Source organism: Ranitomeya variabilis, chromosome 2, assembly GCF_051348905.1.
Source record: "Ranitomeya variabilis isolate aRanVar5 chromosome 2, aRanVar5.hap1, whole genome shotgun sequence".
Lineage (NCBI taxonomy): Eukaryota > Metazoa > Chordata > Amphibia > Anura > Dendrobatidae > Ranitomeya > Ranitomeya variabilis.
In genome coordinates this window covers 732,526,116-732,551,371 of record NC_135233.1, presented here as the reverse complement: position 1 = coordinate 732,551,371, position 25,256 = coordinate 732,526,116, and the positions used below count along the sequence as shown (strand labels likewise).

General features: G+C 43.0%; 1 protein-coding gene across 2 annotated transcripts in view; it reads left to right on the top strand.

Moving 5' to 3' along the window:
* Positions 1-25,256, top strand: part of FIG4 (FIG4 phosphoinositide 5-phosphatase) — a 613,672-nt gene that overhangs the window by 11,513 nt on the left and 576,903 nt on the right. For both annotated transcript variants that reach the window (XM_077289568.1, XM_077289569.1), the window contains exon 2: positions 23,383-23,478. In XM_077289568.1, coding sequence (XP_077145683.1) covers positions 23,416-23,478 — 63 coding nt within the window. In that variant the 5' untranslated portion in view covers positions 23,383-23,415. The remainder of the gene's footprint in view (positions 1-23,382; positions 23,479-25,256) is intronic.

Here is a 25,256-nt window from a genome sequence, read left to right as displayed (position 1 = left end):
GGGAAAATTTTTAGAATTCTCAGGCCGAGGGATAACTGATACCGTTCAGAAGGTCCCTATATCTGAAATCCTAGAGTTTCTCCAAAAGGGTCTGGAGAGGGGATTATCTACCAGCACTCTAAAAGTGCAAGTTTCGGCGCTTAGCGCCTTGTTTGACCAAAAATTGGCTGATCACCCTTGGGTGTGTAGGTTCATTCGGGCCTCCTTTACAGCCAGACCATTCAAACCTCGTCCAAAGGTCGCTCCCTGGGATTTAAATTTAGTTTTAAACGCCTTGACCTCCTCTCCCTTCGAGCCTCTTTCCTCCATATCGGAAAAAGCGCTAACTCTAAAAACAGTTCTCCTGATTGCCCTTACCTCAGCCAGACGCATTAGTGAGCTTCAGGCTATATCTATTGACCCTCCGTATACTGAAATTCTGGAGGATAGGGTAATTATAAAATCTGATCCGGCCTTCTTACCTAAGGTCAACTCGAAATTTCACAGGGACCAGGAGATAATCTTGCCTTCATTCTGTGCCAATCCAAAATCCCAGGGAGAAGAAACCTTCCATTGCTTGGACGTCAGACGTTGCCTTCTTCAATATATAGAAGTGACAAAACCATGGCGACAGTCTACAGCCCTTTTTGTCTCCTTTCAGGGGGCAAACAGGGGAAAAAAGGCCACAAAATCGACTATTGCACGTTGGCTCCGTATGGCTATATCACTTTCCTATTCCTCTTCGGGACAGGTCCCTCCACCTGGTGTTACGGCCCACTCTACGAGGGCTATTTCCACATCTTGGGCAGAGAGGGCAAATGCATCGATAGAGCAAATCTGTAATGCAGCAGTATGGTCTTCTCCCTCTACTTTCTTCCGCCATTATAGATTGAATCTGGGGCTATCAGATCTTGCCTTTGGTAGGAAAGTACTATCTGCTGTTGTCCCACCCTAGAGGTTCTCTCTATTTCTTCCTCTCATGTACCGGTGCTGTCATGGGGAAGGGAAAAAATGATAATTACTTACGGGTAATTTGATTTTCCAGATCCATGACAGCACCGCTCTAGTTCCCGCCCTATCTTGGTGATGGTGTGTGATTCACAAAAAAAAAAAAAAAAAAAAGAGACACAAATGAAAGATGGGGTAATAACCACTTAACATAACAATAGATAAATAGTCTTAGAGTTAAATATAATTTTTTATATGCCTAAAACTAACATAGCGGTTACCTTACATTCTCTGTAAACAAACTGAGGAGAGAGGTGCCGCCCCCATCTTTTATCTCCTATGCAGGTTTCCTGTTCTTGGGGGCGGGACCATCTCTCATGTACCGGTGCTGTCATGGATCTGGAAAATCAAATTACCCGTAAGTAATTATCATTTATCCCAGCGACCAATACCTTAACCTATCATGCTAGACAAAAAGTCTAGTGTCATCAAGAAGTTTAAAGCCCATGGCACTGTGGCTAACCTCCCTAGATGTGGATGGAAAAGAAAAATTGACAAGAGATTTCAACGCAAGATTGTGCGGATGTTGGATAAAGAACCTCGACTAACATCCAAACAAGTTCAAGCTGCCCTGCAGTCCGAGGGTACAAGAGTGTCAACCCATACTATCCGTCGGCGTCTGAATGAAAAGGGACTGTATGGTGGGAGACCCAGGAAGACCCCACTTCTTACCCCGAGACATAAAAAAGCCAGGCTGGAGTTTGCCAAAACTTACCTGAAAAAGCCTAAAACATTTTGGAAGAATGTTCTCTGGTCAGATGAGACAAAAGTAGACCTTTTTGGGCAAAGGCATCAACATAGAGTTTACAGGAGAAATAAAGAGGCATTCAAAGAAAAGAACACGGTCCCTACAGTCAAACATGGTGGAGGTTCCCTGATGTTTTGGGGTTGCTTTGCTGCCTCTGGCACTGGACTGCTTGACCGTGTGCATGGCATTATGAAGTCTGAAGACTACCAACAAATTTTGCAGCATAATGTAGGGCCCAGTGTGAGAAAGCTGGGTCTCCCTCAGAGGTCATGGGTCTTCCAGCAGGACAATGACCCAAAACACACTTCAAAAAGCACTTGAAAATGGTTTGAGAGAAAGCACTGGAGACTTCTAAGGTGGCCAGCAATGAGTCCAGACCTGAATCCCATAGAACACCTGTGGAGAGATCTAAAAATGGCAGATTGGAGAAGGCACCCTTCAAATATCAGGGACCTGGAACAGTTTGCCAAAGAAGAATGGTCCAAAATTCCAGCAGAGCATTGTAAGAAACTCCATTGATGGTTACCGGAAGCGGTTGGTCACAGTTATGTTGGCTAAAGGTTGTGCAACCAAGTATTAGGCTGAGGGTGCCAATACTTTTGTCTGGCCCATTTTTGGAGTTTTGTGTGAAATGATCAATGTTTTGCTTTTCGCTTCATTCTCTTTTGTGTTTTTTCATTTGACAAATTAAATGAAGATTATAATACCAAAGAATTTGTGTTTGCAATCATTCTCAGGAAGAAACTGAGTATTATCTGACAGAATTGCAGGGGTGTGAATACTTTTGGCCATGACTGTACTGTATATATGTTTTACCAAACATTTGAGCACATAAATCCATTATATGTCGGTTTTGCAAGCCTGCGAGAAAATATCGCAGTACGGATGCCATACGGATTACATACGGAGGATGCCATGCGCAAAATACACTGCCACATCCTGCCTACGGATGACATACGGATCACTATTTTGGGAACATTTCTGCGTATTACGGCCGTATTACGGACCATATTGTCTTACGCATAGTGTGACGCCGGCCTAAGACACCCATAGCCTCCCCATGTCCACAGTAAGACACCCATAGCCTCCCCATGTCCACAGTAAGACACCCATAGCCTCCTCATGTCCACAGTAAGACACCTATAGCCTCCCGATGTCCACAGTTAGACACCCATAGCCTCCCCATTTTTACTGCAAGACCCCCATAGCCTCCCCATGTTCACTGCAAGACACCCATAGCCTCCCCATGTTCACTGCAAGACACCCATAGCCTCCCCATGTTCACTGCAAGACACCCATAGCCTCCCCCCCATGTTCACTGCAAGACACCCATAGCCTCCCTCCCCATGTTCACTGCAAGACACCCATAGCCTCCCTCCCCATGTTCACTGCAAGACACCCATAGCCTCCCTCCCCATGTTCACTGCAAGACACCCATAGCCTCCCTCCCCATGTTCACTGCAAGACACCCATAGCCTCCCTCCCCATGTTCACTGCAAGACACCCATAGCCTCCCTCCCCATGTTCACTGCAAGACACCCATAGCCTCCCTCCCCATGTTCACTGCAAGACACCCATAGCCTCCCTCCCCATGTTCACTGCAAGACACCCATAGCCTCCCTCCCCATGTTCACTGCAAGACACCCATAGCCTCCCTCCCCATGTTCACTGCAAGACACCCATAGCCTCCCTCCCCATGTTCACTGCAAGACACCCATAGCCTCCCTCCCCATGTGCAGCCAAACATCCCGTATACATAAATAACTAAAAAAACACATACCCCAGTCCCGGCGTTCTGCTTCTGCTCCTGTCTCGGTGTCTCCGGTGCGTTGACTCTCTGTAGTACACATCTGTCGCGATGAAATTACATCATCGCATCAGCTGTTTCACACGGTGATTGGTGGAGGAAGTGGCCCGAGGCCCCTGCTCTACTAATGCAGTAAGCGTAGATATAGACACTGAGCGGGCACGGTGCAGACCATGGGCCACTGTTTTCAGCCCTTCAGCTGTCTCGGTCCGCGGGCCGGACTGAGACAGTCAGAGGGCCGGATGTGGCTCACAGGACGCACTTTGTTCAGGGCGGCTTTAGAGCATAAATCTAATTTTATTTCTACAGACCTCCCAACGATAACTTTTCAAAGCTAAAAAGAAATCAAAATGCATTGTTCCAAATTATTATGCACAACAGCATTTCCAAAGATGTTATAAATTGAATCTGCAGTGTTAAGGGGTCACATTTACTGAACTCAAAAGCATTTCCAATCAAAAACATCTTAACAGGTCAAGTTACATGTTAACCCCTTCACCCCCAATCCTGTTTTCACCTGCCTATCCAGGCCAATTTTTACATTTCTGACCACTGTCACTTCATGTGGTTATAACTCTGGAACGCTTCTACTGATCCCTGTGATTTTGAGATTTCTTCGTCACGTATTGTACTTCATGATAGTGGTAATATTTCTTCGATATTGCTTGCATTTATTTGTGGTAAAAAAAAATAAAAAATTTGGCAAAAATTTAGAAAATGTTGGAATTTTTTAAACTTTGAATTTTCATGCCCTTAACCCCTTAACGACCAGAGGTAGCTTTTGTTTTTGTTTTTTTCATTTTTTGCTCACCTTCTTCCCAGAGCTATAACTTTTTTTTATTTTTTGGTCAAAATGGCCATGTGAGGGCTTACACACTGCTCAAAAAATAGAGGAACACTAAAATCCAACATCCTAGATATCACTAAATGAAATATTCCAGTTGTAAATCTTTATTCATTACATGGTGGAATGTGTTGAGAACAATAAAACATAAAAATGATCAATGTAAATCACAACTAATATCCCACAGAGGTCTGGAGTTGGAATGATGCTCAAAATCAAAGTGGAAAATGAAGTTACAGGCTGATCCAACTTCAGTGGAAATGCTTCAAAACAAGGAATTGATGCTCAGTAGTGTGTGTGGCTTCCACGTGCCTGTATGACTTCCCTACAACGCCTGGGCATGCTCCTGATGAGGCGGCGGATGGTCTCCTGAGGGATCTTCCTCCCAGACCTGGACTAAAGCATCCGCCAACTCCTGGACAGTCTGTGGTGCAACGTGACATTGGTGGATGGTGCGAGACATGATGTCCCAGATGTGTTCAATCAGATTCAGGTCTGAGGAACGGGCGGGCCAGTTCATAGCTTCAATGCCTTTCTGCACAGAATCTGCATCTCTTGGCAGAAAAAGCAGGTAAACATCTGTGCAGTTTTGATGCGTTTTTTTGTGTGCAGATTTTCATGCTTTTTTTTCATGCGGATTTCTGCGTTTTTGTAACCTAAACAAAGATATATTATTTAACAAACAAAAAAAGAATTGTGATGTAATTTCTTTGTCCAACCTCTTATTTTACATACTCCATTGAAGAATAATGTTTACACACACAGACAGATATAGACAGACAGACAGATAATACCAAGGCCGATGTTTAGTAATGACAGTAATGTTTAGTAAAGACACACAAAATCTGCACGCAATATCTTTAAAAAAAAGGGGAAAAAAATGGCGTGGGCTCCCGCTCAATTTTCTGCGCCAGAGAGGGAGAGCCAATGTATGGGGGCCGATGTTTCTAGCCTGGGAAGGGGTTAATACCCATGGAGCTTCCCAGGCTATGAATATCAGCCCGCAGCTGCATGTTTAGCCTTTACTGGCTATTAAAATAGGGGACCTCCAAAAAGAAAGACATGGGGTCCCTCTCTAATGAATTGCCAGAAAAGACTATGCAGACAGCTGTGGGCTGACATTCATAGCCTAGAGAGGGGCCATGAATATTGCCCCCCCCCCGGCTACAAATACCAGCCCCCAGCTGCCCCAGAAATGGCGCATCTGTAAGATGCGCCAATTCTGGCACTTATCCTCTCTCTCCCAATGCCCTGTAGCGGTGGCATATAGGGTAATAAGGGGTTAATGTCACCTTTGATTGTAAGGTGACTTTAAGCCCGGTTAGTAATGGAGAGGCGTCAATAAGCTACCTATCCATTATTAATCCTATAGTAGTGAAAATGTTGAATAAAGACACAGCCAGAAAAAAGTATTTTAATATTCTTAATTTCACCATACTTACAACCACACCTAAATCCCCGAAGCCATCGATCACCTGCAAAAAATAAAAAAATAATAAACCAACGGTATACTCCCTGGTCCGACGCACTCGGCGGAGGGATACAGTGCGGAGGGATACCTTCCGTCATTGTGTTCCGGAGCCCCTGGAGAGCTTTCGTATCTGCCGATGTGACACCTCTCCACGTGAGATCATCGTGGGACACTCGTTATTAAATGGATTACATCGGATCAGGGAGTATACTGTTGGTTTATTATTTCAAAATTTTTTACAGGTGATCGAGGGCTTCGGGGACTAGGTGATTGGTGAGTATGTACTGTATGTTGTATGTACTGTATGTCTGTGTGTACTGTATATGTGTTTTTTTTTAACACTTGCGCACAGTAGCTGTGCAATTCCGCGCATCCAAAAATGCTGCAGATCCGCATTTAAATCCGCAACAAGTGCACATAGCCTAACAGTAAAACTAAACTATGGCGCTACTTCCCTTCCCTTCAAAGGTAGTTACCAATTACATGTAGGGTATTGGCATATTCCTGGGAAATTGCACAACAAACTGATCATTTTTTTTCCTATTAGCCCTTAAAAAATTAGGGCAAAAGCAGCATTTTAGGTGTAAAAATATAATTATTCTTTCTTCACTGCCAAATGGTATACATTTCTGTGTGGGGCATATGTGGTGTCATCATGGTCATTATTATTATTATTATTTTTATTTATTTTTAACTCAAATAGGTTTTTATTAAGTATAAAATTTCAATACAACATTTGACATCAATACATGTATTTTCGAATTTCCCCACCCCTCCCCCCTTGCCTTGTGCAGGCATGTACTACAGAGGACAGAGAATGAACTTCAATCCAATATTGCAGCCAGTGGGTAAGGAAAGGGTGAATCAAACACCCGAAAACCCCGCCACTATGGCTGAAAATTGTTCCCTCCAAATTCAGGTGACAGTCCCTTTAAGCCAAACCACCCACATCCTTAGGTTGCTGAAGCGTCTCCAATCTGATATGGGGGTGTTGTTTCCCCCACACCAAACTTCTAAATAAGGAGTTAATCAGTTTGAATTTCCCACGCGGTATCCAGATAGATGAGTTATGGAGAACATACAATATCTTAGGCATCAGAAACCTCTTAATAACATTAACCCGGCCTACAACTGACAAGTGCAATTTAGACCAAGCCCCTACCTTTGCCTTAAGGACTCCCAACACCGGTGTCAGATTCGGCAAAGAAATCGGCAAAGAAATCAGTATCCCCAAATATTTGAATTGGTCTGCTATTTTAAGTCTACCCCCTTCCGTGGAATCTCCCAGCTCATCCCCTGCATCATCCACCTTGAGTAGAGTTGATTTATTCCAATTTATCTTTAGCCCCGACAAAGCACCAAATCCCTCAATGAGCCAAATAGCATTGCTCAATGAGTCACGTGAGTCGCTCAAGAATAGCAGTATATCGTCCCCGTATAGTGTTATCTTTTCTTCTATCGATCCATACTTAAACCCAGAGACCTCAGCAGACTGTCGAATTTGGGCGGCCAACGGCTCCACGGCCAAAGCAAACGAAAGAGGGGAGAACGGACACCCCTGTCTCGTCCCTCTATGTAGCTTTATCGTATGAGAAAGCTCCCCATTCACTCTAACTTTAGCTGATGGTTGCGCATACAGCAGCTCAACCCAAGACATGAATTGTGGGCCAAAGCCAAAACTGTGCAAGACCTGCCACAAGTACCTCCATTCCACACTATCAAATGCCTTATGGTCGTCAAGGGAAGCAATAACTCTATGACCACCGTTATCAGCCCCCAGTTGTACATTCAGAAAAAGCCTTCTTAGATTAACTGCCGTAGACCTGTCAGGCATAAAGCCGGACTGATCTGGATGTATTAACTTAGAAATAACACCCGTCAATCGGGTCGCTAACACCCCGGCCAGAAGCTTAACATCCGTAGTGAGCAAAGAGATCGGGCGATACGATTCAGGCTGTCGTAGATCTTTATCTATCTTCGGGATTACCCCTATTATGGCTTCCCTCATGGAAGCTGGCAGGATTCCCCTATTCTTAGCCTCCTCTAAGATCACTCTTAGTCTGGGCAACAACACCCCCTCCATCTCTTTATAAATTTCGGCTGGTAGTCCATCTGCTCCTGGCACCTTACCCCTTGCCATTGCCCTTAATGCACTGCTCAGTTCTTCATCTGTAATAGGGGCCTCCAAACTTTCCCTATCCTCCTCACTCAGCCTAGGTAAGACAATACCCTGTAGAAATGCCATATTGTCTCCCACTGATGGGACCACCCCAGAGGAGTACAGGTCCGCGTAGAAGTGTTATCATGCTCATTGCACCAACAGATGAATTCATGAAAGGTGTAGTTTGTAAAATTATGTCAATTATGGTGAGTTTCTGCTGTCCTGACACCTTTGCCTATGTGACATGGCATCCTCACACCATTCCAGCAAAATCTGAACTTCAATATGACGCTTTTTTATTCCTCCAAACAAAAAGTGGAATAAAATGCGCTAAAAATGACGGATATAAATAATTATGGTACCCCTGAAAACATCATCTTGTCCTGCAATAATATAAGCTGCCATACAGCTCTATCAGCAGAATAAAAGTTAGAGCTCACAGAATAAAGCGATGTAAAAAATAATTATTTTTTCTATGATATAGTTTTTGTCAAAAAGCGCCAACACATAAAAAATATATAAATGGGTATCGCTGTAATCGTATAGACCCGAAGTATAAAACTGCCATATTAATTTTACCACACACTGAATGACATAACCCCCCCCCAAAAAAATTCTGAATTGCTTGTTTTGTACCAATTAAAACATCAACTCGAATCACATGACTGTGAGCCAATAAATGGAAAAATAGTTCTCAAAACACGGTGATGCAAAAAACTAGTTTTTGTAAAAAAAAAAAAAGCGTCTTTTAATGTGTGACAGCAGCCAAACATAAAAACCCAATATAAATCTGGTATCGCTGTAATCGTACCGACCCGAAGAATAAAGTCGCCTAATCACTTATACTGCTCGAGGAACAGTGTAAAAAATAAATAAAACCAATTGTTCACCTGCTGTTGATTTTTTCATTCTGCCTCCCAAAGATAGCAGTAAGGCTCCGTGCACATTTATCCTGCGCTCTACGCTGAGCGCTTACACCGGGACTTCTGTGTAAATCTCTGGAATAAGTGATTCAGGCGGAACCCCTGGAGGAAGATTTCATATAATGAGGCAGGTAGAGGCCCTGTGATCTGGCAGTGTCTGTCTTCTTAGGAACAGAGGCCAGACGGAGTCCAGATTCACTATAATGAGGCAGCAGAGTTAATTAATCCCTCAGGGGTTTTATCTGAATCATGTCACGCAGAGATTTAGATGGAAACTCCAAAGTAAGTGCTCAGCGTAGAGCGCTGGATAAATGTGATCACAAATGTTATGTAAAATATTTCCAATAAAAGCTTCAACTCAACTCAACTCAATCCACAAACATTTCCCCACTCAAATCTGTCATCTGTTAATGGAAATATATGGGGCTTCCATGTTGTTACAAAGGCTATGCAAAAGCGAAATGGCTCCTCACCCTTCAAAACAAATTCAGCAAATTCTCCACTCCCAAATCCAAATGCCCTATCCATTCTGAACCACACATTTTCACTTGGTAACATTCATTGCTGCTTGTTTCTGGAAAATACCTATGGAGTAAAAATTGGCACTACACCTGTAGATATATTCCCCAAAAGGTATAATTTATTATTTTCCCGGCTTAACGGTATAAACTACTGTGAAGCACCCGGGGATTCAAGATGCTAGCCACACAACTAATTACATTCCTTGAGGGGCCTAGTTTCCAAAATGGGGTCACTTGTGGGGGGTTTCCACTGTTTAGGCACATCAGGGGTTCTCCAAACGGGGCATGATGTCCACTGATGATTCCAGGAAATTTCACTTTCAAAAAGTCAAATGGCGCTCCTTCCCTTCTGAACTCTGCCGTGAGCCCAGTGGTTTTCTCCCTCATATGAGGTATCAACATGCTCATGAGAAATTACACAACAAATGTTGGGGTCCATTTTCTTCTGTTAGGCTATGTGCACACGTTCAGGAATGTCTGCAGATTTTTTCCTGAACAAAAGCGGACTTTTTCTGCAGGAGATCCGCTCGCGGTTTGTTTTTTTTTGGCGTTTTTTTTTTCCGGAGCTTCCCAATGCAATACTATAGCGGCAAAAACGCTAAACATCCGCAAAATTAATGAACATGCTGCGTTTTTTTTCACGGAAAAAACGCAGCATGTGCACAAAAATTGCGGAATGCATTCAAAATGATGGGATGCTTAAGTTAGCTTTTTTTTTTTAGATTTTTTTCAGCTGAAAACGGACAAAAAAACGCGAAAAATCCTGAACGTGTGCACATAGCCATACCCTTGTCAAAATATAGAAAAATGGATCTGGAGTAAAAAATAAAATAAAATTAAAAAGTCAAATGTAAAGTTTATTTCCAAATTCCAAAAATTCCTGTGAAGCACCTGAAGGGTTAATAAACTTCTTGAATGTGGTTTTGAGCACCTTCAGGGGGTCAGGTTATAGAATGATGTCACTTTCGGGTATTTTTTATGCTGATGATACACAGATCTACATCTCTGGACCAGATATCACCTCCATACTAACCAGAATCCCACAATATCTGTCCACTATTTCATCCTTCTTCTCCACTAGATTTCTAAAACTTAATATGGACAAAACAGAATTCATCTTCTTTCCCCCATCTCACTCGACTCCCCCAACAGACCTATCCATTAAAGTAAATGGCTGCTCACTCTCCCCAGTCCCAGAAGCTCGCCTCGGGGTAATCCTTGACACTGATCTCTCCTTAAAACCACATATCCAAGCCCTTTCCACTTCCTGCCGCCTTCAACTCAAAAATATTTCATGAATCTGTACATTCCTTAACCAGGAATCTGCAAAAACCCTAGTCCATGCCCTCATCATCTCCCACCTTAACTACTGAAAACCTCCTGCTCTGTGGCCTCACCTCTAACACTGTTGTACCCCTCCAATCTATTCTAAACTCTGCTGCCTGTCTAATCCACCTGTCCCCTCGCTATTCCCCGGCCTCTCCCCTCTGTCAATCCCTGCACTGGCTCCCCATTACCCAAAGACTCCAGTTCAAAACCCTAACCATGACATACAAAGCCATCCACAACCTGTGTCCTCCATACATCTGTGACCTCGTCTCCCGGTACTTACTTGCACGCAACCTCCGATCCTCACAAGATCTCCTTCTCTACTCCCCTCTTACCGCCTCTTCCCACAATCGCATACAAGATTTTTCTTACGCATCAGCCCTACTCTGGAACCCTCTACCACAACATAGACTCTCGCCTACCATGGAAACCTTCAAAAAGAACATAAAGACCTACCTCTTCTGACAAGCCTACAACCTGCAGTAACCACAGATCGACCAAACCACTGCACGACCATTCCTACACTCACCTACTGTATCGTCACCCATCTCTTGTAGATTGTAAGCCCTCGTGGGCAGGGTCCTCTCTCCTCCTGTACCAGTCGTGACTTGTATTGTTTAAGATTACTGTACTTGTTTTTATTGTGTATACCAGTCCTCACATGTAAAGCACCATGGTATAAATGGCGCTATAATAATAATAGACCCTTCAAAGTGACTTCAAATGTGATGTGGTCCCTAAAAAATGGTTTTGTAAATTTTGTTGGAAAAATGAAAAATCGCTGGTCAATATTTAACCCTTCTAACTTCCTATAAAATAAAAAAAATTGGCTTAAATTGTGCTGATGTAAAGTAGACATGTGGAAAATGTTATTTATTAACTATTTTGGGTGACATATCTCTGTGATTTTAACCCCTTACCAACATCGGGCGATCCGGCTATGTCAGACTCCGGCGCTGAGCCCAAATCTTTTACGGCACATGTCAGCTATTTTGAATAGCCGACATGTGCCTCTAACAGCTGCGGGTGGAATCGCGATCCACCCACAGATGCTAACTTTTTAAATGCTGTCAATCTCTGACAGCGGCACTTAATGCGCGCTTCTGGCGAGCGCGCCAGAAATCCTGCCCATTGGTGATCCCATCACGTGATCGCGGGTCACCAATGGGTTGGCATGACAACAGACGTCTCCAGTAGACCTCTATGGTTGTCACTGCCGGATTGCTATGAGCGTCGCCCGGTGGTCGTCACTCATAGCAAGTGAGCAATTCTGCTATGTATAGGCGATCTGATCATCAATGGTATGTAGCAGAGACGATTGGATTATGGCAGCGTCTAGTCTCCCATCAAGACTATTGAAGAATGCCAAAAGCAAAAAAAAATAAAATAAATAAATTATAAAAAAAAAATAAAATATATAAAAGATAAAATCATCCCCCTTTCGCCCCATTCAAAATAAAACACTGAAAAAATCAAACATACACATATTTGGTATCGCCGCATTCAGAATTGCCCAATCTATCAGTATAAAAAAAAACGGCGTAACGAGAAAAAAAGTCAAACGCCAGGATTACTTTTTTTTGTTCGCCGCAAAGTTGAATTCAAATGCAATAACGTGCGATCAAAGGATCGGATCTGGACCAAAATGGTATCATTAAAAATGTCAGCTCAGCACACACAAAATAAACACTCAACCAATCCGAGATCACGAAAAATGGCGACGCTATGGGTATCAGAATATGGCACAATTTTATTATTTTATTTTTTTTTTAACAAACTTTGCAATTTTTTTTTCACCACTTAAATTAAAAGGAACCTAGACATGTTTGGTGTCTATGAACTCGTAATGAACTGGATAATCATAATAACTGGACAGTTTTTGCATTTAATGAACACGGTAAAAAAAAAGAAAAAGAAACAACTGTGAGATTGCACTTTTTTTTGCAATTCCACTGCACTTGGAATTTGTTTCCCATTTTCCAGTATACGATATGTTAAAACCAATGGTGTCGTTCAAAAGTACAACTTGTCCCGCAAAATACACTGCTCAAAAAAATAAAGGGAACACTTAAACAACAGAATATAACTCCAAGTAAATGAAACTTCTGTGAAATCAAACTGTCCACTTAGGAAGCAACACTGTTTGACAATCAATTTCACATGCTGTTGTGCAAATGGAATAGACAACAGATGGAAATTATTGGCAATTATCAAGACACACTCAATAAATGAGTTCTGCAGGTGGGGACCACAGACCACATCTCAGTGCCAATGCTTTCTGGCTGATGTTTTGGTCACTTACGAATGTTGGTTGTGCTTTCACACTCGTGGTAGCATGAGATGGACTTTACAACCCACACAAGTGATTCAGGTAGTACAGCTCATTCAGGATGGCACATCAATGCGAGCTGTGGCAAGAAGGTTTGCTGTGTCTGTCAGCGTAGTGGCTGGAGGCGCTACCAGGAGACAGGCCAGTACACCAGAAGACATGGAGGGGGCTGTAGGAGGGCAACAACCCAGCAGCAGGATCGCTACCTCAGCCTTTGTGCAAGGAGGAACAGGAGAAGCACTGCCAGAGCCCTGCAAAATGACCTCCAGCAGGCCACAAATGTGTATGTGTCTGCACACACAGTTAGAAACCGACTCCATGAGGATGGTCATAGAGCCCCGACGTCCAAAGATGGGGGTTGTGCTCACAGCCCAACACCGTGCAGGACGATTGGCATTTGCCACAGAACACCAGGATTGGCAAATTCGCCACTGGCACCCTGTGCGCTTCATATATGAAAGCAGGTTCACACTGAGCACATGGGACATCCTTCAGCATGACTTTTTGGCAGTGGGTCAGTAATGGTGTTGGGGGGCATTTCTTTGGAGGGCCGCACAGCCCTCCATGTGCTCGCCAGAGGTAGCCTGACTGCCATTAGGTACCGAGATGAGATCCTCAGACCCCTTGTGAGACCATATGCTGGTGCGGTTGGCCCTGGGTTCCTCCTAATGCAGGACAATGCCAGACCTCATGTGGCTGGAGTGTGTAAGCAGTTCCTGCAGGATGAAGGCATTGAAACTATGGACTGGCCCGCCCATTCCTCGGACATGAATTCGATTGTACACATCTGGGACATCATGTCTCGCACCATCCACCAACGTCACGTTGCACCACAGACTGTCTAGGAGTTGGTGAATGCTTTAGTCCAGGTCTGGGAGAGATCCCTCAGGAGACCATCCTCCGCCCCATCAAGAGCATGCCCAGGTGTTGTAGGGAGGTCATACATGCACATGGAAGCCACACATACTACTGAGCATCATTTCCTTGTCTTGAGGCATATCCACTGAAGTTGGATCAGCCTGTAACTTCATTTTCCTCTTTGATTTTGAGCATCATTACAACTTCAGACCTCCGTGGTTGATAATTTTTAGGTTTCCGCTATGTAATAAATAAAGATTTACTACTGGAATATTTCATTCAGTGATATCTAGGATGTTGGATTTTAGTGTTCCCTTTATTTTTTGAGCAGTGTATAAACGGTCGTTTCGGAGTAAGAAATTTTTCCGTATGAGGCCCCCGAGAGTGCCAAATAGATGGGAAGAGGGAAAAAAAGAAAGGTAAAGGGTTTCTCTTTGGGTGTTCCTCTCATGATAGGATGCCCTCCAAGGTACGGTCCTTTCCAGTTGAGGGGCAGACTATCCTGCTTCCTTCTGGTCTGGGAAAAGATTTCCAGCAGTCCCTGGATACTAAGCCGAATCAAGTCAGGCCTAAGGATAGACTTTCTTTCATTTCCTCTCCAGAGGTACAAAGGGCCTTGGAACACAAGGTATTGGATCTAATGGACAAGCTGTCCTCCAGGAGGTCCCTCCTTTGGAAAGGACGGAAGGATTCTACTCCCCATTGTTTCTGGTGAACAAACCAGACGGATCCTTCCGGACAATTATAAACTTGAAAAAACTGAACAAGTATGTAATAATTCAAACTTTCAAGATGGAGTCAATAAAATCAGCCATCAGAATATTGTTTCCCAATTGTTTTATGACAGTTCTGGATCTGAGGACTGCCTACTATCACATCCCCATACACAAAGACTCTCAAAAGTTCCTAAGAGTTGCAGTCTCCGTAAGGGGAGAAATAAAATTCTTTTAATACAAGGCCCTTACCTTCGTCTTGTCGGTGGCCCCTCGTGTATTTACCAAACTAGTGGGGGAAGCAATAGCGCACCTGAAGGAACAGGACATTTTGATTGTCCCTTATTTGGACGACTTCTTAGCGATAGGCAACTTGGTCCAATATTGCAGAGTGCAACTCGAGAGAGTACTGACCTCTTTAGTAAACCTAGGTTGGCTATTGAATCTAAAAAAAATCAAAGATCGAGCCAAAGATGGTTCAGGAGTTCCTGGGGTTTATTTTGCTGCACAAGGGACTGGTGCACTTCACAAAATAGATGGCAATATGAAAAACGATTATTTGACAATACTGAAGCTACATCTCAAGACATCAGCCAGAAAGGTTAAAGCTTGGGTGGAAATGGGTCTTGCAAATGGACAATGGCCTGAAGCTTACTGCCAAAATGGTAACAAAGTGGCTTAAGGATAACAAAGTCAATGTTTTGGAGTGGCCATTACAAAGACCTGATCTCAATCCTATTGAAAATGTATGGGCAAAGCTGAAAAGTCAGGTGCGAGAGACTACCTACAAACCCTTGATCAGTTACACCAGTTTTGTTAGGAGGAATGGGCCCAAATTCCGACCAACTATTGTGAGAAGCTTGTGGAAACATATCCCAAACGTTTGATCCAGGTCATTCAGTTTAAGAGCAATGGTACCGAATACTAATGAAATGTATGTAAACTTTTGACTTTGCAGTAAGTAATAAAAATGGCTTTAAACATTCTGTCTCTCATTATTCTGGCATTTGTCAAATATTAATAATTATGGTAATCCTAATTGACCTCAAGCGGGAAAGATTTATTCTGATTTCATGTCAGATATTGAGAAAAGCATTCATATGTGTCTTTTTAAATAGTGTTTGTAAACTTCTGGTTTCAACTGTATGTATACTTAGACTATCTCTTGTATTATAGTACATCATTTTCTTTATTAATGTTCAGTGGCTCTATCTGTGAATGTATAGAGGATACATGGAAAGGAATCTCTCTATATCTTAGTCACAGTACGGGATGTTTGTGTCTGTCTGCTGATGTGTTGTCTGTCAGTCATCCTTTTATTAGATGGCATTTTAATAGACAAGAGCCTAGATGTATGGGATTCACAAGCTTATTAAACTACTAGCTGAAGAGTCCGGCGTTGCCTGGGCATAGTAAATATCTGTGGTTAGTTATAGCACCTCACTTCTCTTATTTTCCCATCACGCCTCTCATTTTCCCCCTCACATCTCTCATTTTCTCCCTTACACCTCTCATTTTCCCCCTCACTCCTCTCATTCCCACCTAACACTTGTCATTTCGACCTCACATCTGTCATTTTCCGATCACTCCACTATTTTCCCTCACTCCTCTCATTTTGCACTCACACCTTTTCATTTTCACCTCACACCCCTCATTTTCACCTCACACCTCTCGTTTTCCCCTCAGTATATACATGTTTGTCATCTTCCTTATATATAGTATACACCTGTATGTCATCTCCTGTATATAGTATATACCTGTATGTCATCTCCCCTGTAAATAGTATATACCTGCTGTATGTCATCTCCTCCTGTATATTGTATATACTTATGTGTTATCTCCTCCTGTATATAGTATATACCTGTATGTCATCTCTTCTGTATATACTATATACAGGGGTTGGACCAAATAATGGAAACACCTGTAAACATCAACAAAAGTTAGTATAATATGGTGTAGGTCCACCTTTTGCAGTGATTACAGCCTCAATTCTCCAAGGTATGGATTCATACAAGGTGTGAATTGTTTCCAAAGGAATTTTAGCCCATTCTGCAGTTAAAACGCCCTACAGTTCTTTGAGCAACGATGGCGGCGGAAATCGACGTCTAACTTGAATCTCTAAAATCGACCATAAATGCTCAATAATGTTGAGGTCTGGGAATTGTGGGGGCCAGATGAGATGCTCAACTTCATTAGAATGTTCCTCATGCCATGCTTTAACGATTTTAGCTGTATGAATTGGTGCATTATCATCCTGAAAGATGGTGTTCCCCCTCCGGGAACAGTGCTTGAACCATTGGATGCACTTGGTCACCCAAAATGCCTAAATAATCTTGGCTGTTAATTCTTCCATGAAGGGATATCATTGGCCCGGCGGATCTCCACGAAATAGCACCCCAGATTATCACAGAACCTCCGCCATGTTTTATGGTTGGGAGAAGGCAGTCTGGATAGAATGCTTCTTTCGGCTGTCTCCAAACGTACACTCGGCCGGAGGTCAGAAATAGGGTAAACAATGATTCGTCTGAGAATATCACGTTTCCACTGCTCGAGGGACCAATTCTGGAGGCTTCTACACCACTCTGAACCCTTGGAAACATTTGTCATTGAGAGCAGCGGTTTTCTAATTGCAGGTCTTCCGTGGAATCCAGATTTGTGCAGCTCCCGACGAACAGTTTTGGTGGAAATTGGGTTCTGTAGGTGTTCATTGAGCTCAGCAGTGATTTTCGGAGCCGTGGTCTTGCGATCCTCTCTCACAATTCGCTTTAGAGTCCCGATGGTCTCTCTCAGTCAACTTCGACTTTTGACCGGACATGTGCTTTGCTGTGGACGATTTTCCTTCTCTTTCAAACGCAGTCATTACTTTGGAGACAGTACCTCTTGACACGCCAAGCATTCGGGCACTTTGTTACACTAGCGCCTGCCATACGAGCACCACCAGTTTGGCCTCTTTGAAAATCCGAGAGGTCTGCCATTTTTATCAGGTTCTCATCAATGTTCTTACAATTATGCAAAACAAACAGTTAATTTACATACATATATCACATAACACAAATAATCAACTACAAAACATTACTATATGTCACGGTTTGCATGTTTATAACCTGTTCGAAGATTATGATGCCAAAACGTTAGGTGTTTCCATTATTTTGTCCAACCCCTGTACCTGTATGTCATCTCCTATATATAGTATATACCTGTATGTCAGCTCCTGTATATAGTATATACCTGTATGTCATCTCCCCTGTATATAGTATATACCTGCTGTATGTCATCTCCTCCTCTATATACCTATGTGTCATCTTATCTTTTATATAGTATATACCTGTGTGTCATCTCCTGTATATAGTATATACGTGTCATCTCCTGTATATAGTATATACGTGTGTCATCTCCTGTATATAGTATATACCTGTCATCTCCTGTATATAGTATATACCTGTGTCATCTCCTCCTGTATATACCTGTATGTCATCTCCTCCTGTATTAGACCTCGTTCACACGTTATTTCGTCAGTATTTTTACCTCAGTATTTGTAAGCTGAATTGGCAGCCTGATAAATCCCCAGCCAACAGGAAGCCCTCCCCTCTGGCAGTATATATTAGCTCACACATACACATAATAGACAGGTCATGTGACCGACAGCTGCCGTATTTCCTATATGGTACAGTTGTTGCTCTTGTAGTTTGTCTGCTTATTAATCAGATTTTTATTTTTGAAGGATAATACCAGACTTGTGTGTGTTTTAGGGCGAGTTTCATGTGTCAAGTTGTGTGTGTTGAGTTGCGTGTGGCGACATGCGTGTAGCGACTTTTTTGAGATGAGTTTTGTGTGGCGACATGCGTGTAGCAACTCTGTGTGTCGAGTTGCATGTGACAGGTTAGTGTAGCAAGTTGTGTGCAGCAAGTTTTGCGCATGGCGAGTTTTGCATGGCGAGTTTTATGTGTGGTGCATTTTTGAGTATGTGCAAGTTTTGTGTGAGGCAACTTTTGCATGTGTTGCAACTTTTGTGCATGTGGCAATTTTTCCGCGTGTGCAAGTTTTGCGTGTGGTGAGTTTTCCATGAGGTGAGTTTTGCGTGAGCCTAGTTTTGCATGTGGCGTGTTTCGCATGTGCGAGTTTTGCGTGTGGCGAGTTTTCAGCGGTGACTTTTGTGTTTCGACTTTTATGTGGCGAGGTTGGTGTATGTGTGGTGAAATGTGTGCTGAGGGTGGTATATGTGTTCAAGCACGTGGTAGTGTGTGGCGCATTTTGTGTGTGTGTTCATATCCCCGTGTGTGGTGAGTATCCCATGTTGGGGCCCCACCTTAGCAACTGTACGGTATATACTCTTTGGCGCCATCGCTCTCACTCTTTAAGTCCCCCTTGTTCACATCTGGCAGCTGTTAATTTGCCTCCAACACTTTTCCTTTCACTTTTTCCCCATTATGTAGATAGGGGCAAAATTGTTTGGTGAATTGTAACACGCGGGGTTAAAATTTCGCCTCACAACATAGCCTATGGGGCCCAGGCATGTGACTGTGCAAAATTTTGTGGCTGTAGCTGCGACGGTGCAGATGCCAATCCCGGACACACACACACACACACACACACACACACACACACACACACACACACACACACACACACACACACACACACACACACACACCTTTATATATTAGATATGTTATGATTACATAAAACAGATTAAATTGCACATTTAAGATGATGGAAATATCTCCGAAATTAAATTTTCTAATACAATTGTGTTGAATTCTGCACTGAACTTTTGCACTTGAAACCGAAGTGTGAACTATATTTTCCCTGCAGAGGGCAGCAGCGAGCCATCATTGGCATCTTTCCTTTTCCAAGTTCCTCGTATCAGAACAAATGATAAGATATGAGCATGCCAATATACTAATAACCACACAACTGCAGGTCTTCTTTACAGAGAGGCTGATGGGTTCTGTTGATGCCATTTTTTTTTTCTCATCATGTGAATAAGCTGAATAATGCAGCATGCTATTATGCCTGTTAGGCCGAGATCACACTTCCCGTATTGAAAATTGGTCCGAGTCTCCCTGCCGAGAGTTGCACAAGTGTCTTCGTATGGTTATCCGTTTGTAATGTGTTTGCAATGGGATAATGCGATTTTTCACGCACCTATGTAGCCGTATGACATGCGTATGGCTTTACATTTCTTACTGCTTTTCCTCATTGAATTTACTGGCTCAATGTGCTGAAATGAGGAAAATCTGTGCGTATTAATCGCAAGTCACACTGATGGTCCGTGTGGTGTCTGAGTTTTTCTCGCACCCATAGGCATGCATTGGCGAGTCTTGGCCGATATACGCGTAAAATCGCAGCATGCTGCAATTTCACTTGCATGCTGAATACGCCTGAGAAAAAATACAGTGATGTGAGCTGCACCAAAGATTAACAGTGGTCCGAGTGCTATGCGATGTTTTCTCGCATTGCACTCGTCCGTATTCTACGCTAGTGTGACCCTGGCCTTAACAACAAGTCTGGATCCTTCTTTTTTTCTTTCTTGGACAAGACGAGTCAAATGCCGAAATGAATGCCTTACATTTGTATTAAATAAAATATAAACTTTAAAGGGGTTGTCCACTACCACAAAAGTTATACTAGATGGGTCCAGAGTAGTGTAATAAATAAGTCTATAATCACCTGTAAATAAGGCAGCACTCTGTAGCGCAACAACTTACAAACATGAAAATTAAATTGCATTACTGCACTAGAAATATGAAAAATTTAGAAAGTTTAGCACATAAATTGGCCAATTCATGTGTACCTGGTAGCCACGATAAGGCATTTCTTGTTTACCAGGACCTATCAATGCCTTCCTCACTTAGAATAAAGTCTTCATCTGTATGGGAACCTGTAAGTCCTCTCTTAGATTAAAAATCTACATCTCTGTGGAGGGGTAGGGTCCTGTCTTAATTAAAAATGCCTGAAGCTAAAAGGCGGAGTGCTCAGTCAGAAGACTAATGAATACAGATATCAAAAATAAAATTTGTATTCATTAGCCTTCTGACTGAGCACTCCACCTTTTAGCTTCAGGCTTTTTTAATTAAGATAGGACCCTACAAACTCCACAGATATGTAGATTTTTAGTCTAAGAGAGGACTCACAGTTTCCCATACAGATGAAAACTTTATTCTAAGTGAGGATGGCATTGATAGGTCCTGGTAAGAGAAATGCCTTATTGCGGCTACCATGTACATATGAATTGGCCAATTTTTGCTCTAAACTTTCTAAATTTTTCTTATTTCTAGTGCAGTAATGCAATCAATTTTCATGTTTCATGTTCGTAAGTTGTTGCGCTACAGAGTGCTGCCTCATTTATTTTACTGTACATGAGTTGGTGACTCTAGGTTAGCACCTGTTCACATTTAATCCATGTTTGGATGTGAAGGTCAGTTTTTGATATTTATAATCACCTGTACACCAGTGTGGCGTCTCTGCGCTCAGTACTGTGTCCCCCTGGGTCAGCTTGTTTCAACATCTGCATCTTGTTTTTCCTGTTTGGACAGAACGTGAGGGCTGGAGCTGTCCACATGAGGCCCCCATTTTCTATTGTTACGGGGTCGTCCGAAGTCCAGCTAAATTTTATTCTAAATCCATATCTATTTAGTGCCGAAATCTAAGCAATTTTCTAATATAGTTGCAATAAAAAATCCCTACCGTTCCCTAATGACACTATCTAACCGGTTTCCTATTTATTCCTATTTCCTATATGATGACGTGTCGTCTGAGTATCCGAATGCATGCTGGAAACTCAATGAAGCGTCGTCACAGCAGAGGGTATTGGCTATGGTCATTGCTTCAGCCCCTGCCCCCTCCCTGAAGCAATGACAGACCCCAATTCACAAGAATGATTTTCCACACTGATATATTCTATAGGTACTTAAAATAAGGCCCAGATAAGGCAGGAGAGTAAAGGTACCTTCACACGAAACGACTTTGTAACAATATCGCTAGCGATCCGTGACGTTGCAGTGTCCTCGCTAGCGATATCGTTTCGTTTGACACGCAGCAGCGATCAGGATCCTGCTGTGATGTCGCTGGTCGCTGAATAAAGTCCAGAACTTTATTTGGTCGTCCAATCGCCGCGTATCGTTGTGTTTGAAAGCAAAAGCAACGATACCAGCGATATTTTACACTGGTAACCAGGGTAAACATCGGGTTACCAAGCGCAGGGCCGCGCTTAGTAACCCGATGTTTACCCTGGTTACCAGCGTAAAAGTAAAAAAAACAAACAGTACATGCTCACCTGCGCGTCCCCCAGCGTCTGCTTCCTGCACTGACTGAGCCCGGCCCTAAAGTTTAAGTGAAAGCACAGCGGTGACGTCACCGCTGTGCTGTTAGGGCCGGAGCTCAGTCAGTGTCAGGAAGCAGACGCCGGGGGACGCGCAGGTGAGCATGTACTGTTTGTTTTTTTTTACTTTTACGCTGGTAACCAGGGTAAACATCGGGTTACTAAGTGCGGCCCTGCGCTTAGCAACCTGATGTTTACCCTGGTTACCCGGGGACCTCGGCATCGTTGGTCGCTGGAGAGCGGTCTGTGTGACAGCTCCCCAGCGATCAAACAGCGACGCTGCAGCGATCGGCATCGTTGTCGCTATCGCTGCAGCGTCGCTTCGTGTGAAGGTACCTTAAATGCTATTTTATACAAGCAGATTTTGCGTCCACAAAAAACACCAGTTATCCTACAGCTGCATTGGAAGTTGCATGATGCTTGTTTGCTTCCATTTTCTGTAAATCGTGATCATGAAGTGTTTGCTATTTATCACTTTGGTTATTGTTGGCATTGCACCCCGTCTAAATGAGATGTGTGGCCCACCAATGGTAATTTTTAGCCTCTCATAAAATATGCAATCATCCGATAAACAAGATAAACCTAGGTGGATTGATTACTGGACCTATTTTACATGGAGCATTTATTTGGAACGGAAAGATCTGTTGGTCTTTATATGATAGAAGTACCATAGATATAACTTGGGATATGTGCAGACGTTCAGTAATTGGCAGCTCTTTGGCACAGCACATGTCCACTGCGTCCAAAGTGCTGCCTGTTATTGAATGCAGGTGGTTCTGCATGTGTTAATTGACCTGTGCGGAATTACCGCATCCAATACCTTGTACGGGTGAGATTTATCTTTATAAATAGACATGCTGCTGTCTGGAAAGATGTGCCACATGTCTGTCTGCGCAGGTGAGCCGCGGGCGTCTCTGGATGCATAGTGGAGTTTTTTTAAATCCCATCCACTATGCTGTAACATTTGGACGCTGCGGATGTATGTAGCGTCCAACCCGCAGCGTTTATTGTGTGCACCTACCCTTATACATCAGACGTATACGACATATAAAAAAAAAAAATATTCTCTTCTGCTAACTTACATGCAATTAATGATGATAATTAACATTAAAGGCGACCACGGTCCATATACCGTATTAGTTCTCCCATACCAGCGGCTGTCATTCTGGTGGCCTGGAGCCAAACATGGACATCTATTTAAGGGGGTTTCTGGTGAAAATAAATTGCTAGTTACTAAGATTGAAAACTCAGTCCTACTTAGGTGGTGGTCTTCATTTTACTTGCAGCATTATATTGTGTCTTGATCTTATTTCTGAATGTTTGTCCTATTACCGCCATGCTAATCCTCATTTGTAATATTTATTTTGCAGTTCAGATAGCCGTGGAGCATTCGTGCCATCACAATGCCTCTTGCTGCTCCCATCATAAGTGGTATTCAGAAGCTGATACTCTATGAGACGAGGGCGGTGAGTTACGGTATACTGTGCTCTGTGGGTTTATCGTTGTATCAGAGAACACACAAGCAGCTGGGATCCTGAGTAGTGTCCCCTGGTCCCAGCCCTTACCGAAATGTCCGTGCGTGTGTACGTACCAAGTGCATAACAGAAACAACAAGAACTGTCATGCTCCCAAATCTGCAACAAATCCATGGCAATGATACTGAAAAATATATGCATTGCTAAGGGGGAAAATTGGTAGGTGCCGCATGCTCTGCTTCCCGCTGTGTGTCTGTGACATTTTATGAAATGATTACTTTGCTGATTAGTGCTTTCATGTATTTATCCCAGTCGTTGTCTGATGTAAAAGCTTTATGATCCTGAATATATTCTGAGTCATTCTTATCTCCTCATTGCATTATGTGTGTGTGTGTGTGTGTGTACGTTGATTCCCAAGGAGCTGAAGTAATAAAACAAAGTTGGCTGTGCAGTGTTGTGAGTAACTATACTCTACTTTATTAGTGATGATGATTGTCTATGATGTGACCGGTGGGTGCATGAGTAATTATGAGACCGTCTGCCATGCATCACTTTATTATAATCAGATTAGCAGTGCCCATTTGGCTTTGTGGTTTCATATCCAAGTATGTGATTATTGGAGAGATCTTCAGCTCTATGTAATTAAATGGCTCCTCTTGCTCGGTTGTTAGATGCTCCTAGTAATGTGTACTGATCTCTAGTGGGGGCTAGTATTGAATTAGGTTGCCTCCCAGAAACAACCCTTCTTCATGTGTGCTTTTTGGACTTATGCCACCTCTATGCTTAGGACTCCTCTGTATAAAGGGCAGAGAACAATCAGCACGTTGCTCTATTTGTGCAGTCAGTATGTCATCCTATAAATGTAAAAATGGGAAGCCAACCAAAGATCATATGTACACAACTGATCGCCTCTGTGGCTTTCTTAAAGAAAAAAAACTGCTTGTCTTTGCAAGCGCCACTTGGGAAAACACCCTTTCCTAATTTGGACTACTTTGGAGATCTGTGACCAAACTGAGTTTCTTATTTACTGCACGTTGAGAAGGTTACCGGACACCTCTGCTGTTTATCCGTGGTGGACAGTCTTCTAGACAAAAAGTGTAGCGCTGACAAGCTATTTGCTATCCAGCTTGTGAGTGCTGCTGTAATACTGACCCATCTGCAGGCAGGGCCGGGTTCAGTGCAGCAGTGCTCCTTTCATGCCTCTGGCTGCAGCATCAGCGCATGCACAGTTCAGGCCGGCGGGGTGACTGTGCTGCTCTTCTCAGTTATTATTTAATCAGCAGTCTAATACCCCTTTACAAGCAGCAATGTGTTGTACAGGTTCTTGTATCAAGAAGCTGGGGAAGCCCCTTTAAAGAATGTCACACAATAAGAGGCTTTGATGGAAACTTGAATTTATCGTGCAGTCCACAATGCAATGCTGTATATCGTCTGCCACCCTAAAGTCTGATTGACCCTGGTGCAAAATTTCAGTTCTCTCCCAAAACTATGTACCGTACTTGGCTGCGAGTTGTGTAGCCAGACTGTGATTCATGATTCTTGTGATTTGGGAAGCATGGATCGTATGACAGGTTAGTATTGTTACTATTATTACTTATTCATTCATTATCTGTTATGCTGGGCAGTCTTTACTGCCATGGGCAGGGGGCGTAGAAGAGAGTAGAGCGTTGTGTACTCTTAAGTTTCTCTTCCTCCAACAGTAACCTTCATTTTATTATTTATTGCATAAGTCAATAGTACACTTGCGAATAAGTAACTTTAATAATAAT